The sequence below is a fragment of the Cyclopterus lumpus genome, chromosome 10, assembly GCF_009769545.1.
Source record: "Cyclopterus lumpus isolate fCycLum1 chromosome 10, fCycLum1.pri, whole genome shotgun sequence".
Lineage (NCBI taxonomy): Eukaryota > Metazoa > Chordata > Actinopteri > Perciformes > Cyclopteridae > Cyclopterus > Cyclopterus lumpus.
Window position 1 is genome coordinate 3,609,853 of NC_046975.1, and position 16,420 is coordinate 3,626,272.

The following is a 16,420-nucleotide window of genomic DNA, read 5'->3' on the forward strand; positions in this document are numbered from 1 at the left end:
AACCTCATGTGACGCAGGCCACACCCACCGACTCCGATGTTTGCCTCCTTCCTGCAAGTCATCTGAACCTTGAAACCGGCTGCCGTGTAAAACCCACGGGACACCCGTTGCTCACCTTTGGTGGCGTCCTGGGGTCCCAGAAGACATCGTCAGTCAGGGAGGCGGGGCAAAACGGGGACAGCGGGGAGATGGCCATGTCTGACATGGAGCTGCTGTGAGGGGCGTCTCGACTCGAGCGCAGATTGGCATTCTGGGGGAAGAGAAGTTGAACATCACGTGTATGAAAATAGCCCACAGCACTAGATAGAAAAGGACAGGCTTGACGGAGCGCTGCTTAAAGCAGTAGGGAGAGAAGAGGAGGACAGTGGTGTGTACCTGGCTGAGGTGAGCCCTCTGCATGGCTGGGGTACAAGGACTCGAGCTGCTTCCAGAGCCCAGCCTGGGGTGCATCTGGCTGGGCACACCGGCTGCCAAAAGCAGCCGGGCTAGGTTGGATTCTTGGAGGTCAATCTAAAAACATAAAACACATGTAGGACCTGTGTGTGTGTGTGTGTGTCGCTGGACTATTTAATCAGGTCCTCACACCATTTCTCACATACAGTACAAGCTCAACTGCACTTTACATATATGGGCGGATGTAATGTGGGATAAGAGGAATGATCATGACAAGGGGAACGTGAAACCATCCCCTCTGGAGGCCTGCTATTGGCCGACTCAGTGCTTTGTAGTGGCTACATGACTGCAGACCACAGCTCACTGTGGAGTCCCTGCAGTAGGCACTTTAGAATCCCACCAAAAAACGGTGTTACTTTCAACTACTTCATGCGAAACCTCCTCAGTCTGACTTTTGCTCAAAATAATTTCTAGGTCAAAGTTCAGGAACACTCAATACCATTTCTTAGAAGTAGAACCCGTGCTGTGCTGGCCCCAACGTGAACATGGTGCTACTAGTTGTGACATTACAGCTCAGTGCTTTGTTAGAAGTTTCCAATTCCAGATGTGCAGCTTTGGTGCTTAAAAAAAAAGAAAGATAGTTCTCTCAATGCTGATCATCTGAGTTACATTATATACAGTGAGAATAATCCAACTTCACTGAATTCTGGATCATGTCATGAATGAATGAATAAATAAAAGCTTTGATTGTAAACCTTAGTCAGCCATCTGTAAAAACCTCTTCTAGAAAAGGCACTTTTGGTCTGTTTCCTGTTCGAGTTCCCTGTGTGGTTCATCCCCCGCGCTAAGAATAGAGAGTATGACGCTGAACCGCATGTCAGAATCACATTTATGCAAATAGTCTGCATATGCCACTATGCATAGGCATGGGAAAAAAACAACACCTAAAAAAAATATACAAATACAAAGAATAAACTATCAAACTCAATGAAAGGGAGGGACAGAGAGTCAGCCTGAAGGATGTGGGGGTATAGAGGTGATGCAGGCTGGACAGCTGAGGAAAGCAGGGTTTTACCGCTGAGCGCTGGCTGTTTGCGGGGCAGCTGGGCGAGGAAGAGGAAGAGGCAGCGGCGGCGGCGGTGGCAGCGGCGGCGGCAGCAGCGGCCGTACTCCCACTGTTAGCAGTGAGCTTCTGGACGGCCGCCACGGTCTTCTCCCTCTGCCTCTCTCTCTCTCTCTCCCGGTGTCTGTGGTCGTGCTGCAGCGACAGGAGCTGGGTTTGGTCCTTGGGCAGCGTGCGGTGGGATCTCCTGCCCGCCGACGGCTGCTGATGCTGCGCCAGAGGCCGGGGCTCGGCTCGCGGCTGGGAGGGCGGAGGCTGGCGGGGCGGGGCCTTGTGCGGGAGCGGCTGGTTGGGAGGCGGGGCTCTCTGCGTCGCGGACATGAAAAGCACAGACAGACAGTGACGAAGCCGGGGAGTGTTTGTGTGGTCCATGCACATTTCATAAGTCAAGTCGTACATCTCTATCAAGAGGGGACCTTGAGAGCAAAGTCAGGGGAACTAAGCAGATAATATCGGCATACTTGGGATCATTTTAGAATGCGGATGATGATTTATTTGTTTTAGTTTTTACAGACTTGCTATTTATGTGAGGTTGTCTGTTTTCTTTTCTTGAATGGCATTTCTTAGTTTGTCTTCTCCTTACAATTGGTTGTATAGTTTCTTAGTTGTCTTTATAAAAGTTGAAGTTTGAGTTCATCTTGTTGGGCCTCCTGTTGGCCTTTCTGTCTTCATATTGACTCGCTTTCTACTTCCTAAACCTTTAAAGGTGCTGTAGAAATAGAGTTATCTATCTCCTTACGTGAGATTGCTATCAAATTTGCAAACGCATGTTCTATTGATTTCAACCCTTTAAGTATCTTTTAAGTACAATTGTCCATATCGAGGAGAATGGCCTAATATTGGTTCATCAGATTTGACTATTCACAGGGAATAATAATAATAATAATAATAATAATATCATCACAGCTTCTCAGCTTGCAAAAAGTCAAGAGCAGCTGATATGAGGGAAACATGCAGCCCAAGCTTTGACAGTTCATGTATGACTTGCTCCCATCGTGAATATGAATGAAACTATTTGCATGTCTTCAATGCAAATCAACAGGCGCTCCCAGGTTGAGTAGAAACTGACAACAAAAGAACGGGCTGAAACATGTCGTATCGTGGAGCCTGTAGCGACACACACTCACAGAAGCAGGATGTGAGTCACTGCCATACTAACAGACTGCCATACTAACAGACTGCCATACTAACAGACGGCCATACGGCCATACTGCCAGATTGACAGACTCCCATACTGACATACTGACCGACTGCCATACTGACCGACTGACAGACTGACATACTGACCGACTGACAGACTCTCATACTGACATACTGACCGACTGACACTGACCGACTGCCATACTGCCAGATTGACAGACTCCCATACTGACCGACTGCCATACTGACCGACTGACAGACTCCCATACTGACATACTGACCGACTGACACTGACCGACTGCCATACTGACAGACTGCCAGATTGACAGACTGCCAGATTGACAGGCTTCCATACTGACAGACTGATAGATTGACAGACTGCCATACTAACAGTCTGACCGACTGCCATACTGACTGACTGACATACTGACCGACTGACTGCCATACCGACAGACTGCGGACAGTAACCAACCAACAACAGCCCTGTAGCCGTGGTGACACAGCAGCTCTCTTGGCCTCTGAGAACTGCCTGACTGCAGCTATCTGCGGGGCGCCATCTGAATGAGCACTAAAGGTTGGCTTGAATGAGAATGTGTAGTTACTCCATTTGGTGACTTACAGAGCAATTTAGAATGAAGAGAAATGAAAACAGTGAAAGAAACAAATAATAAATATGGATTGTAACTCATATTAGTCCATCTGATATGTCATTAAAGGCTAAATGACGTAATGTATACTTGAAGTGACACACACTGATGTTAAAGCTGTTTAAAATGTCAGCAGTTTCCGTGCTCAACATCCCCGCTCGTCTGGGGAAAGTGAACTCTGTGAAAAGTAAAGAATAATAAATGTCATCTTCATTAGGGGCCAATATAAAGTGAAATATGCCATTGTGAAGTATGCCATTGCGAAATCGCCTGCTTATTTGTAAATAGAACTACAAATAGCCCAAAATGATGTGTAATAAAAAACTAAAGACTTTAATTAATTTAAAATAATTTGTTTCCTAATAATGATGTGTTTTTATGAAAAACTATGAAGGATAATAACAAAGTCAAAAGGGAACATTACGAATTTTGGGCGTTTTTTTCTGTTTGTTGTCAACTCTGTTGATTTTATTTATTTATTTAGAGGCCTACAATTTCCATATCGGACATGTAAAACATCTCAACTTACTGCCCAAAGGGCAAGTCCCCCAAAGGGAGGAGAGCCTCCATGTCTCCAATAGAGGGCTTAATGAGAAATGATGAGAAATGATGAGAAATGGTTGTTTTTTTCCTTCTCTGCTGAGACCCGTGAGCTCTCAACCTACCACCCATAACAACAACAGAACCACGAGGGACTTTGGGGGGTATGAGTAGACATGTTTTGGCAAACAACAAGTGAGGAGAGGATGGAGACAGCATGCTGGGACCAGCAGGGTCGGGTCCCGGCGGGCTCTGAAGCCAGGACCCGACCCTGCTGGGACGGTGGTACGCCTCACTGTTGTCCCCACCAACGCCACACGGATACAGTCATTAGGAACAAACTCCTTGAATGACAACGTCTGAAATAGGGAACTCCTCTGGGGAATGTCACGAGCCGCCCGTCTCTAGAACTTTTAAACACACGTATGGCATACAAAGACACTCAAGAGACGAGTTACCTTGCTCTCTTGTTGTCTTCTAATCAGATCTTCTTTGCCTCTCTCTGGTCCTCTCATCTTACTTGGGGGTCAGTGACAGACAATACTCTCTTCTTCCTTCTTCCTTCTTTTCTTTTCTCTCTCTCTCTCTCAAACACAAAACAATTCCGTTCAGCCTTTGAAACAAAGCTTTTACAATAATCGGTGAGTCGATTGACCACTCCATCTTTTTAAGTCTTAAAGCCCACCTGGGAAATGTAAATGTCTCATTTTGTCTGGCCAACGGTCCAAAGGTCTGAGGTTTGAAGTTTACCATCACAAGAGACAAACAAAATGCTGCAAATGTTCACAAGTTAGAGGCTAGATCCAGACGCTTGGACAGGTGTTCTTGGGAAATGACTTTAAACTATTTTATGACACTAAAACAACAAATTAATCGATTCAGCGGTGCATCTGTTTTCACGCTCATTAAAACATCCACATATCATGGAGTTTCCCTATTGCCACCACACAAACACACTTAGCGTGAACAGGCAACAGACAAAGCAACGGCTGAGGTCAAATGGTAAAAGCACAAACATCGGAAGACGTGTAGAAATCAAAAAAAGAGAAATCACAGACGAGGATGAGACAAATCACAGAACGAAAGAAAGAGCGTCCACTTGAGAGGTGAGCAGTCTGCACACACACACACACATCACGGACTCCCACGCAGTGTGCATTCCTGCCTGAAACTCTGTGCATTCAGAAGTTACTGACGAGTGGGTGAAAAACGTAGAGTAAAGGTTTGTTACCTGCTCTGCGGCGGAGTCCAGAGGCCTCACTGACACATCGGCACACCGCTGTCTGGCTGCCTGGTCCTGCTGAAGACACACACACACACACACACACACACACACACACACACGCACACACACACACACGCACACACACACGCACACAAAGAGGCTTACTTTAATTAGGGTGCACTGAAGTCTTGAGCAGAATTCTGAGAGGTGGGAACTAAAATATTCAGAGTGTGCAAGATGGCATGAAGCTTTTAGCCGACGCCCTTGACTCTAAATATTTCATCTTGACCTCTTTTTGAATTTTCTCCTGGAAAACCCCCGTGTGTCTAATTAGTCCCAACTTTCCCAACTGTCTCCGTGGACTCTGTTTGTACCGCTGCCTTCAGGCCGCGTGTGGCTGAGATCTCAAAGGGTCCCGCACAGAACTTCATGACCAAATCCGTGCGGTGGACAACAAACCTACGTGTCCTCTGAGCCATAATTACTGCTCGACCAAAGAAGAAGATATTTTTTGTGGCTTAATCAATAAGTTTCAGATTTAAATGGACAGACCTGTAAAAGTGAGCTTCTCCATGAGGAATGGCTCAAAAGCACCAATCTCAGTCTTGTTTATTTTCACATTGAAATAAGAGATGACAGCTCAGCCAGCTGCTCTGGGGAAGTTCTTTGAGTCAAACGACTGATTGATTGATCCAAGTATTTGGTCAATCCATTGATTGATTGATTTCAGTACCAAACCCTCATGAGTTGACAAGACACCAATATTACAGCTGCAGTGGTCAAACATTTCATCACATTACAACATTACAAGTCATTTAACTACAAATATTGGCAAAATCTAGAAGCTTCAAAAAAGGTTTCCACAAAGCAAGTTTTTCATCGTAGTCGAGCCAAAAAAGAATCAACAAAGTTGGGTAGTTTTACTTCTTGGTACAGCCAACTGACAGGCGGCAGCGTGACGATCCACTGTGCATACGTGTGTCCTTGTGCCCGCTATAGCCACAACACTACTACAAGTACTCCAGTAACAATGTAGTGCCACTGTTAACATTGTAATAATGTGGCATATGGCAACTCGTGTGCCATTTCTAGCCACATAACCAACCTTACTACTTACTACACTTGTTCAGGGTCACAGGAGGCGGGAGCATCTCCCAGCATGCATTGGGTAGACCCATAGACTGTGACTATAAGAAGTGGACATAGTCACCCATTGGTTTGTGGATGTTGGTTTTGAAACCATGAGTTCAGTATTTTTGCCGTCGCCATCTTGTTTTTTGCAACGAGTGAACCAATGTGACCATATTAGGTTGGGGGAGGAGTGACGTAGAGACACCATATACGGCTCAGGAAGAGACCTGTCAATCACCTTGTAGCCCCGCCCTAAAGCATACTGCTTTCTGCTCTGGTTGACTCTAAATGGACCATAATTTACTAAATGAACATCATGCTGTATTGAAGAAGACTTGAAGCTAGAGATTGAGACCATGAACTCATGTTTACAATGTTTACCGAGGGAATAAATCAAGAGAGAAGTAGAGTAATTTATATAGACTGCTATACAATCAAACTTCTTTTTGCTACCGGAGAACCACCCACTTTTTTTCAAAAGATAAAGCGGTTGGGGTTACAGCTGATCAGCCCCCCTTACCCCGCCCGCCGCTTGCCAAATCAATCAGCGCGTGAAGCGACTGGACCAAGACGAGCTCTCCATCTGACTAAATACAACCCCGTCGCATCGCGCTCTCGCTCAGCCCGTCACATAATTAAATGCGGATGCATTAAAACGTAATGAAGCGTCAGATGGATCCATTAGACGCGCCTGAACCAAACGACTCTGAGGCAATCCGTGCAATCAGAATCCAGTACAGATCACTCCGTGCCACGCGCACACACCAGCACACCAGATAGACATGTAATGCAAGTGGACAGGTATTAATAGCGTTGAAAGACAGCGTCTTCTAGATGAAGAAATCACGGTTCCTAACCTGCTCCTTGGTGTTAATATACACCTATTGAAAGTCACTGGCGTGTGGGATGGATTCATTACCTCCGTGTTAAAATTAATGAGTAAAAAAAGGACTCTGGTATTGTGGAGAGAGCTATCTGTCTTTCTGTAAAATGACTGGAATTGGCAGAGACACTTCACCCTCAATCAAACACACACATGTGCCGCACCAACACACACTTTTTCACAGCAAAGGTGATTTTTTTCAAATTGACAAAAGATTTGTCTGATGAATATATCTTTGCACAACTCCATCCTCTTCAAAACACAAAAGGATCTCTTGTTCAATCTCCGACTGATTGGCAAAACCTTTTGAACGAGCAGTGCAAAGGTCACCTCTTTTCTAGAACGGCCTCTCATTCAATTCCTCAAGTTTAGATTGAAGCACAGAGGCCTGTGTGATGTGAGATGCACACGTTAAATAAGAAGAAGAAGGCAAATGGGTCCAAAAAGGTCACATCCCATCTCAAGAAGTTTGGTCTTCCACAGTTAATAAAAATAGTGATGAAAATGTTCCCTCCAACATTTTTTATCTAACTCACTGCAGCATCCACTCTCCCATGGAGAGACGCATCCCGTTTCACATCACCTGCCACAACACATTCCGTCTGACAGGTAGTGGTTTTTTATTTTTTTTGTAAAGATAGACATTATGTAACGACGCTCGTACATCAACCACACATCCTAAACCATCTGGATTTGAGACATTAGTATCAGAAGGTGTGACTGGCAGGGACAGGTGTGGCACAAAGGTCAGATGATGACACTTTCTTTTTCCCAGGCTGCCCATCTCTCATACTTGACATACTGCTTGAATTCTCACGGCGGATTTTATGAGGTGTTGAAGAAATGGAGGTTAAGTATGTCAATCCACCAGGAAGAAGTGACTTAAAAACCTTGAAGCTGCACTAATAAATCATTCTGTTTGAACAATGGGTGAAACTTCAAGCTTGGTTTGTTCTCCCTCTTGGGGATCATAGTTAGAGCCTCCGCAGACGGCACAGAAGCATCGAGCATGAGCGGAGGCGAAGGTAATCTCTGTGCTGCAGTATTCTGTGAAACACCAGAGGGCGAACAAACAAAATGAACTGTGAGGAGTCAAAAAGATAACAGGTGTAACCCAGAGATTTCCCCACAGACTGGAGGTGTAATCAGCAACAAGTAATACACCAACCTCCACAATGACGAGGAGGGATTGTATTTATCTGCAATCTCATATCTCATATTCATGGACTACTTTATTGTCTTTAGACAAGCCCTGTAAAGAAACAAGTAGAGTAATAAATGCATTATAAAGAAATAAACTATTTGATTTGACTTTTTAAAAATATTTACTGACATGAAGATGTTTAGGCCTTCCTGTTTCTAAAAGCATTTAAAAGTTTCATCCCAAGACATGTAAGTAGAAGTTTTATCAGTGGACTATTTGTCTCAGTCATGTGATCGAGCGCGGTGCACCAACTGCCGGCCGCGATAATGTCGTTCTCTGGCGTGCTCAGACTAAACGCTAAACTGAGCCTCAGTGTTTTGGTTCACTCTTCCTGCTCTCCTCATGCAGCCGCTTTCAGTGTAAAAGTACCGATAACCCCACTGAGCACTAGCTGCCCAGCACTCAGGAGCAGACTCACAAAGTCACAGACGAGCTGGTTCGTGAGGTCACAATGACGCGTGACCACCAAAATCTGATCGGGTCATCATTCAATCCACATCTGTGCCCAATTTGAAGAAAAAAGGCAATCCTGAAATTCCTGCGTTTGTGCTAATGGACCGGACGGTCGGACATCCATAAAACAGGTTACACAGTAACACCAAAGCGTCTACCGGACCAGAAGCATGTCTTTACCTGTCTCCTGTCGCTCCTCCTGTTTCCCTCATCCAATAAGATTCTGTTGTCATGGAGATCGGACTCCTCCCCCAGCAAGATCTCTTGGAGCTCCGCCCACTGGAAGGCGCAGTCCGCCAGCTGCCGCCTCTGCTGCTGTAAATGGATAATAGTGCCGGTAGTCACAAAACATAATTACAATATTTATAAGTGTGAACGCTATTTGTTCTGTCTTTTGTTTTTGTTCACACGGTGCCAATATATGAGCTTTCTATTCATAGGCGTTCAGCTGACATTGTCAACAAGAACAACAGCTCTCTGACCATCAACATGACACACAGTTACAACAGTTGTTGGAGGGTCACGTGATGTGTGAGAGCGCTTAGTGGGCGGAGTAAGTGAGATGAAACGTGACACTTCAGGGCTCCTTGTGTGGGAGTATTTCTTCCTCTGAAATGTTGTATTTCCTGCTCACTGATCTATTCGCGCTGAGCGAACCCAGGAGGAAAGTGTGAGGGAGCAGCACTCACATCCTCCAACTTCTGCCGCTGCTCGTGCTGCTGTTGGATCCTCTTCTGCCTGTCGGCCAGTAGCTGCTGCTTGTACCGCTCCTGCTCCGCCAGCTGCTGCCTGTGCTGCTGCAACGCCTAGGCAGGAAGTGGTGTAAGGCAAATAAAATGAGGGAAAAGGTGAAAACTGGTACAGTAACTTGGCTCTGAGCCAGGGTCACCTGGCCTGCTGTTCCAACTGTGATGTGAGCCAACGGCACTTCAAACTTTAACAGGAAGGTCTAATGGCTGAGAGCTCAGAGCGAACACTCTGGTGGTCCCTTTTGAGTAACCTGAACCTGCAACTACGACCACTGTATCACTACAACTAATAATAATATACACATCCACATGTGTTGACCAAAACCCAAAGATTAATGGAAAATCCTCACAATTGAGGAACTGGAGCCAGTGTAAATATATGAATATATGAACATAACACAGATACTGTGCACACGCTTGACTAGATTCCACGTGGTGTATTTTATCGACAGCGTAGACAAACATTGAACATTGTATGTTAATCATAAAACACTATTAAATAACTTACTAACTGCATAAAGTTGCAGGACCTTCTCTCACTCTCACTCAACACACTAACATCCAACTTCCACACTGACTGGCGATCGATCGGTGCACGTTTGGCCTCCGTTGCGATGTGACTGAATGTGTTGCGCGTGCCCTCGACGCCTACCTGCTGTCTTGTTTGACCGCCGCCTCCCCCGTGGCCCCCGTCTCGCCCCCCGTCGCGATCCTCCGTCTGTAAGCGAAGAAACTCCCGTCTCAGCGTCCACTCCCCAGGAACGTTCACTATGGAGCTGCAAGAGAAGGGAGGCAAAGGGAGGCAAAGGGAGGCATAATGAGGCATAATGAGGCATAATGAATCATAATGACGCCGACCGTTATGAGGATTGCTGTCCATGGCTTGAGTGAGAAGGTTTTTACCTGGGCTCCCCTTCCTCCTCGGTCACCTCGTCATCCTCGTCTTCACTGCCACTGTACTCGTACTCTGGACCCTCTGAGAGATACGGAGAAAAGATATGAGTGATATTTGTTGAGTAACATGCAAATTAAAAGAAAATATAACTAAAGTATTATTGGATTCTTTCGATAGCTATTAGAGCTGGAAAAAACAAGTCGATCCAAAGAACTGAAATACCAGATCGGATCTAAATAATTAAACATGTTGCGTTTCAAGGAACGCGTCCCACTTCACGTTGGCGTCCATGGTAACCATGGTAACCATGTGTTGATCTATGCTTATGCTCGCCGTGGTGTCATCAGGACAAAGGCGCCTTTCTTCAGTCACGACTGACACAAATACGGACTTACGTGACTTAAGAAGATCAATGGTGAATTTTTTATATATTTATATGTCCTGCAATTTTTTATAAAAGAAGACCAAATCGTTTTTAATGTCTTTAAAAGCAGTAGATCTTAGAAATGGGTGTGGCTCAGGAGGTGGAATGGTCGACGGTTCGATCACTGAACCCCTAATTGCTCCCTGGGTGCTACACGGCAGCCCGCTGCTCAGACATGCAAAGGAAGGATTAAATGCGGAGGTTAAAGTTCATGTATGATCATAACACATATAATAAAGTTGAAGTTTAAATTTGAGTGAATATGTTGACAGCCGGATCAAACAGTTTAACAGGATATTCGATATATACACCTTTGCTGTTCCAAACATTTTACTCCTTTCTTGATAGGGATGCTATATATCTGGCGACGAAGACCACGAATATGATTTGACAGTATTTTGGTGTATGTATTGGAGTGTCCTTGAGGTAGCACTCTCGGTAGGGTCATGGGAGGAGCCTGGAGTGTGGGTCTTCTCCTCTGGCCCCCTGTGACTCGGCCACCGTTTCATTAAAGATCCCTCCATGCCCGGCCGTCTTGTTCCATCACCGTCTACCGCCAGCGGCAATTTTGTCATTATCGAAGCAAAAGTAGAGTGCGGGCGAACTTGGGCAACGGGAAAGTAACAGTTGTTACGCCACGGCTTCAAAATGGCATTGCTGACTCATCGCAATCCTGTGTTCTCTCTCTCTCTCTGTTACATGTGCCTTCTATTATGGGACCCGTCTATCCCTGCCCACACACAGCACTGATTTTAAATGTTTGTTACGCCTCATGGTTTGGATTGGAAAGTGTTGCAGGGGAGTCTTTCTCCACCAGAATCCCTGCACGGCTCCAGAGGGCTTGTTGTCTGAAGGTGCCAACCCGCTCAGCGTAACAACACATGGCGTGAAAGCGGCTCGGGCTAACGTATACATTTGACTCCACGCGCCATGTGTCGCCATTGACACGCTGAAAAGTTGTGTTTGTTCAAGCCAGGGAGGAAAAAAAATGGACACATTTGGCTGTTGCAGAGGACAGAGGAAACGTCTGCCGCTGCTGTGACGTCACGGTTTGAGAGTTTTGGATGGCTTTAGTTTTTTCGGAGCCAAAAGCTGCGGGAGGGAAGAGAGATGTGAGGGTTAACGCCTGCTTCCACTGACTGAGAAGTGGCCTCTCTTTTTTTTGTGGTGGGGGCTTCATCCTTCAAAACACAGACAATGTTTGGTCAAACTGCACTCCTGGGTATGCTGAAAATGACACGTCGCTTTTTGCATCTTGTCCCATCATATTTATTATGTGCTTTTTGTCTGCAGCGGTGACGTGCTTAAGAGTACCGGCATCTCATTCCTCTGGAGAGGCAGAGGGGTGACACACACACACACACACACACACAACACATGCAGAAGGTCTACCGGTCATTAGTGTGTTTTTATAAGCTAACAGAAGATTAGAACCAGATGGCCGCTCTGTTTCCTCCTTCCTTCCCCTCTCAGCTTCTCTCTCTCTCTTTCTCTCCATCTTTCTCTCCATTGTGATCACTGTCTCTTTCTTGTCTCTTGCCCCTCTTGTCTTTCAGTCGGCCAAATGAAGATGAATAAACCTCACGGACAATACGTCCACGCGGCTCGAATATCAACAAAAACAGAGAACAAAAGAGGAGCGGAGCTGTAAAATATCCAAACAGTTTTTCTCACAGTTTGACTGCCATCACACATTCAGCACATCATTCCGAGTATAATTCATGTTTCCTCTCCATATTCCGAATGTGTCTCTTGTTTCTTTGTCTCAGCGTCCCTCCTCCTGTCCCTCTCGTTTTCCCGACTGGATGGAAAGGTCATGAGCGTACATGGGCCCGACCCAACCGTCTCCTTCTTTTCGCCCTCTTGCTCTTTTTTGGTCAGGCCGGCTCGCTGTCGCCCTCCCTCTGCATGCGACTCAGCTAAAACATCTGGCATAACTGGCAACCGGTGGTGGTGTATGAACTGCATTTTTTTGAGTTGTATTCATGCGCATGCGGACGTTGTTACTGGAAATCTGATTTTTGGTTGCACTGCATTGAAGGAATAGTGGACAGTGTGGCTTTACTCATTTACTAAATGAACAAAGTAGAATTCGCACAAAAAGAAGTAACACCGGCGCGCTAATGAACCCCTTCATATAAATTATCAGTATGGACGAGTATCTGACAGCCCGAGAGATGCAGCTGTTGGGCCGCTCCACTTTGTGTGTGGATAGCTCCGCTCCCACTGAGAGAATCAGTGAGACATCACGGAGAATCTGTAAGAATGTATTTAAATTCCTTGACTGAAATCTGCTCTTGAATAACTAAACAATTCCAACAATGCAGGACAGACATGAGGACCTCGACATCGTTAAATCAGGACAGGAGTGGTGCGTGTTCTCCTCCTCTGCGTCTCATTGGCTACTGGGACTTCCGCCTCACAGTGGCCATTTACATCCATGTCTGCCCAAAAGGCCATTGCGTCATTAAGACATTCGTGTCAAATTGTAATCATTTGCACATGAGTCCTTGAGTTACGGCCATGTTTTGTGGATGTCACAGTGACATTTGGAAACACAACTCGAATCCGTCAAAGAGCACATTTTTGCCAAATTTGAGAAAATTACCCTCAGATGTTTGTTTTTTTAAGATATTGCGTAGTCAGCGCATAGGCATGAAAATTGCCTAGGATGATCATCATCATCATCATCATCACCATCATCATCATCACCACTGTAAGTCATCCAAAATAAGCAGCTGAATAATTCAGCTGGAAGCACAAGAAGTGATTTATTACTGACTCACTGGAATCAACTTGGAGTGAGTCAAGTTTTGCCGACAGTGAAGTTTGAAAAAAAAAAATCAGAAAATAAAACATCTGGCCGCAGTTCAGGTTTTGGTCCAACTAAAATGTCAAACCTCATTTAAAAAGGGCCAGTTCACCCCTAAAAATCAAGACCATATTGTCCTATTTATCAATCTAGAATTTCCGAGGGTTGGAGGTATCCCCCCCCCCCCCCCTCCCCCCTGCAATGAATCCAGGGCATGTAAGGGGCGTGGTCGGTCTTGCTGTCGTTAAAAAAACAATCCGTTTGCATTTAGAAATCCCCAGAGATTCAGTGAGCGGAAATCTCCAAATGTCTGTTACTGTTTATTTATGGGTTTTACGAGCATTGTGATCCAGATATGAGACAACCTAAATCCTAAATCGAGGGCAGAAGATTCCCTCCATACCACCCAGTTTACTAGATGGCACAGCTTAAACAAAACAGTAACTTCTCTTTGGGGAATCCACGACCCGGATGCTCAAAGATCATCCACAGACCTTGTTGTGAGCAGTTTCATGTCGCTACCTTTTTTCTTCTTCTTCTCTGGTACATGTTTTTCTCCCTCACCTTTCTCTCGCTTCTTCCTGGTTCTATCGAGGTGATCCTTGAGCATGATGCGCACTTGTCTCTCGTTCGCCAGATCCCTGATGAAGGCGTGTCTCAGCAGGGCGTCCGTGGTGGGTCGATGCAGATGGTTCTTGACCAGGCAGCTATCGGCGAAGGACAGGAAGCGCTTCGACCTGCAGGACGACGAGAAGAGGCAGTCAAGGAAGGAATGTACATTGAATGTACAATAGGTTATATGTTTGATCGTAAGCCCCAAGACAGCCTTGAACACTACAGAGACGATGGAGTCTATGGAGTAGAAATGTGTCTTACATCATTGAGGTTGAGGCATTTGAGTTTTATTATGATAGATGATTTTTTTAACAAATCTACTTTGTTTTTAAGTTAAACATCATCTCGTTCTTAAGGGAGCGTTTGCATAAAGTGGACTGTAATTGAAAAAATTAATAGAAAAAAAAGCTATCCAAAAGCAGTTTATCAAGTGCCACATCTGAGCAAACCAAAAGAGCGTGTACATAAATATGCTGTCAATATGATGTGAAACGAGAGCACAAGAAGAAGTGAAACGCTCTGGGTGGATATCTAAAAACCAGCGGGTCAATTAATCCAACAGATTGAAATCAAAGACACACCATGCCACCAAGTTCTCAAACATGTGCTTTAACTCACCCACGAAATGCCAGCTAGCTATCACTTGTTGGGACGATAGCGAGTAAGATCCTGTCAAAAAGAATCTTGTTGACGTTTTTTACCCGGGCAATATCAGCGCACTGACACACTCCTGTGACGGGAGAGGCGGCGTGTGGTCTGAGCTCTGATCACAGAAAACAGGAACATGTGTTGCTCGGTCTTTGGCGTGCCCCCAAGGTAAAAAGAAGGGGAGACGGCCGGAGCTATTAAAAGCTGTCCTACAAACTGGCGTTTCTGATGATTAATACTGAATGAAAGACAGCATGGGTTCAACTACCGGTTCAAGCTGAAGGGGCTTGTCCATTATGTATGGAGGGAGACGGAGGACAAGACTGGAGAGGGGTAAATAATAACTTCCATTGGAGGTTGTAGCAACAACATTGTGTCTAATGAGAACCGATGTTATGACGGTTGCGTCTCGTCGCCTGCGGAACGCGTCTGGACACGTTCCAGCTTCTCAGTTCCGCCGTGGGATGAAAGTGTTGCCTGTGGTCCGACAGCAAAGACCACTTCTCAGAGGAGGCAACCTAAACAGCGCCCTCTCCTTCCTGCTGTGTGTGTGTGTGTGTGTGTGTGTGTGTGTGTGTGTGTGTGTGTGTGTGTGTGTGCAGATGTGGTTTGTTTTTTCTGCACAGGCTTACCATTTTTTTGATTTGAGTTTGGGTGGAGGGTTTCGTGGAATCAAAAACAGCGCTCTCATTGGATGCATGTCACACAGTGCTACAGAAGATAAGAATCGGAGAGACAGAGCAGTAAAAGAGAGGGGATGAATGAATTCTGAGTGGAAATACACTGTTTCAAAGACATCAATCAATGTTTTTTTGGTACTTACGAGGGGCTCCTTCAGCCATCTCTAAAGCGGTGATGCCTAAAGACCAGAGGTCACTCTGAGAACGAGAGAGACAGGACCAAAAGGTTGAGTACTGGTGCAGACATGAAGCTCAGCTCCAGTTCTGTTAACGTCCTCTTTGTATTCAAACAGTGAAACGGGTGTGCGTGTAGCACGGGAGTCCGGCTCCAGGAATTACAGAGCCAAACATCTGGTATTTTACACTGATGACGAAAAGTGCTTATAGTTGTCTGGAAGCGGCGCTACGTCTGCGTGGTTCCGTACCCTGTAGTCGTATGTGGCGTCGGGATTCTCGTCACAGGCGATGACCTCTGGAGCCATCCAGTAGGGCGTACCGATGAAGGTGTTCCTCCGGCCGATCGTCTTATCCAGCTGCGCCGACACTCCAAAGTCGACTGAAATATAAACAAATGAGACACGATTGAACGCCGTCGAATCGACCCCGATCTTTGAGTCTTTGCGAGGTGCTTTTTTTGCGTTTCTGTGATTTTGGTACGTGTGCACGCGTGTATCTCGGACGGGCCGGAGACGCCAAAGTGCATGTGTCGGTGCGCCATACCCAGTTTGACTTCGGCGTTCTCCGTGAGCAAAACATTTTGCCCCTTAATGTCTCTGTGGATCACATGATGGGCGTGAAGATGGGAAAGACCCTGGGAGACAAATACACACACACACACACACACACACACACATACAT

The 16,420-nt window shown here is 45.7% G+C and overlaps 1 protein-coding gene across 7 annotated transcripts in view; it reads right to left on the reverse strand.

Moving 5' to 3' along the window:
• The window catches only part of si:zfos-2326c3.2 (mitogen-activated protein kinase kinase kinase kinase 4), a 57,056-nt gene that overhangs the window by 25,332 nt on the left and 15,304 nt on the right, over window positions 1–16,420 (reverse strand). For 2 of the 7 annotated variants that reach the window (XM_034542843.1, XM_034542845.1), the window contains 13 exons: window positions 16,283–16,373; window positions 15,988–16,118; window positions 15,706–15,760; window positions 15,515–15,593; window positions 14,184–14,356; window positions 10,392–10,464; window positions 10,141–10,264; window positions 9,429–9,545; window positions 8,920–9,054; window positions 5,075–5,143; window positions 1,469–1,822; window positions 376–510; window positions 116–250 (listed from right to left, as the gene is read on the reverse strand). In XM_034542843.1, the coding sequence (XP_034398734.1) occupies window positions 116–250; window positions 376–510; window positions 1,469–1,822; window positions 5,075–5,143; window positions 8,920–9,054; window positions 9,429–9,545; window positions 10,141–10,264; window positions 10,392–10,464; window positions 14,184–14,356; window positions 15,515–15,593; window positions 15,706–15,760; window positions 15,988–16,118; window positions 16,283–16,373 (1,671 nt within the window). Of the gene's footprint in view, window positions 1–115; window positions 251–375; window positions 511–1,210; window positions 1,238–1,468; window positions 1,823–4,116; window positions 4,833–5,074; window positions 5,144–8,919; window positions 9,055–9,428; window positions 9,546–10,140; window positions 10,265–10,391; window positions 10,465–14,183; window positions 14,357–15,514; window positions 15,594–15,705; window positions 15,761–15,987; window positions 16,119–16,282; window positions 16,374–16,420 lie in introns of those variants that run through there. The other 5 variants (XM_034542844.1, XM_034542847.1, XM_034542846.1 and 2 more) reach the window with 5 other exon arrangements.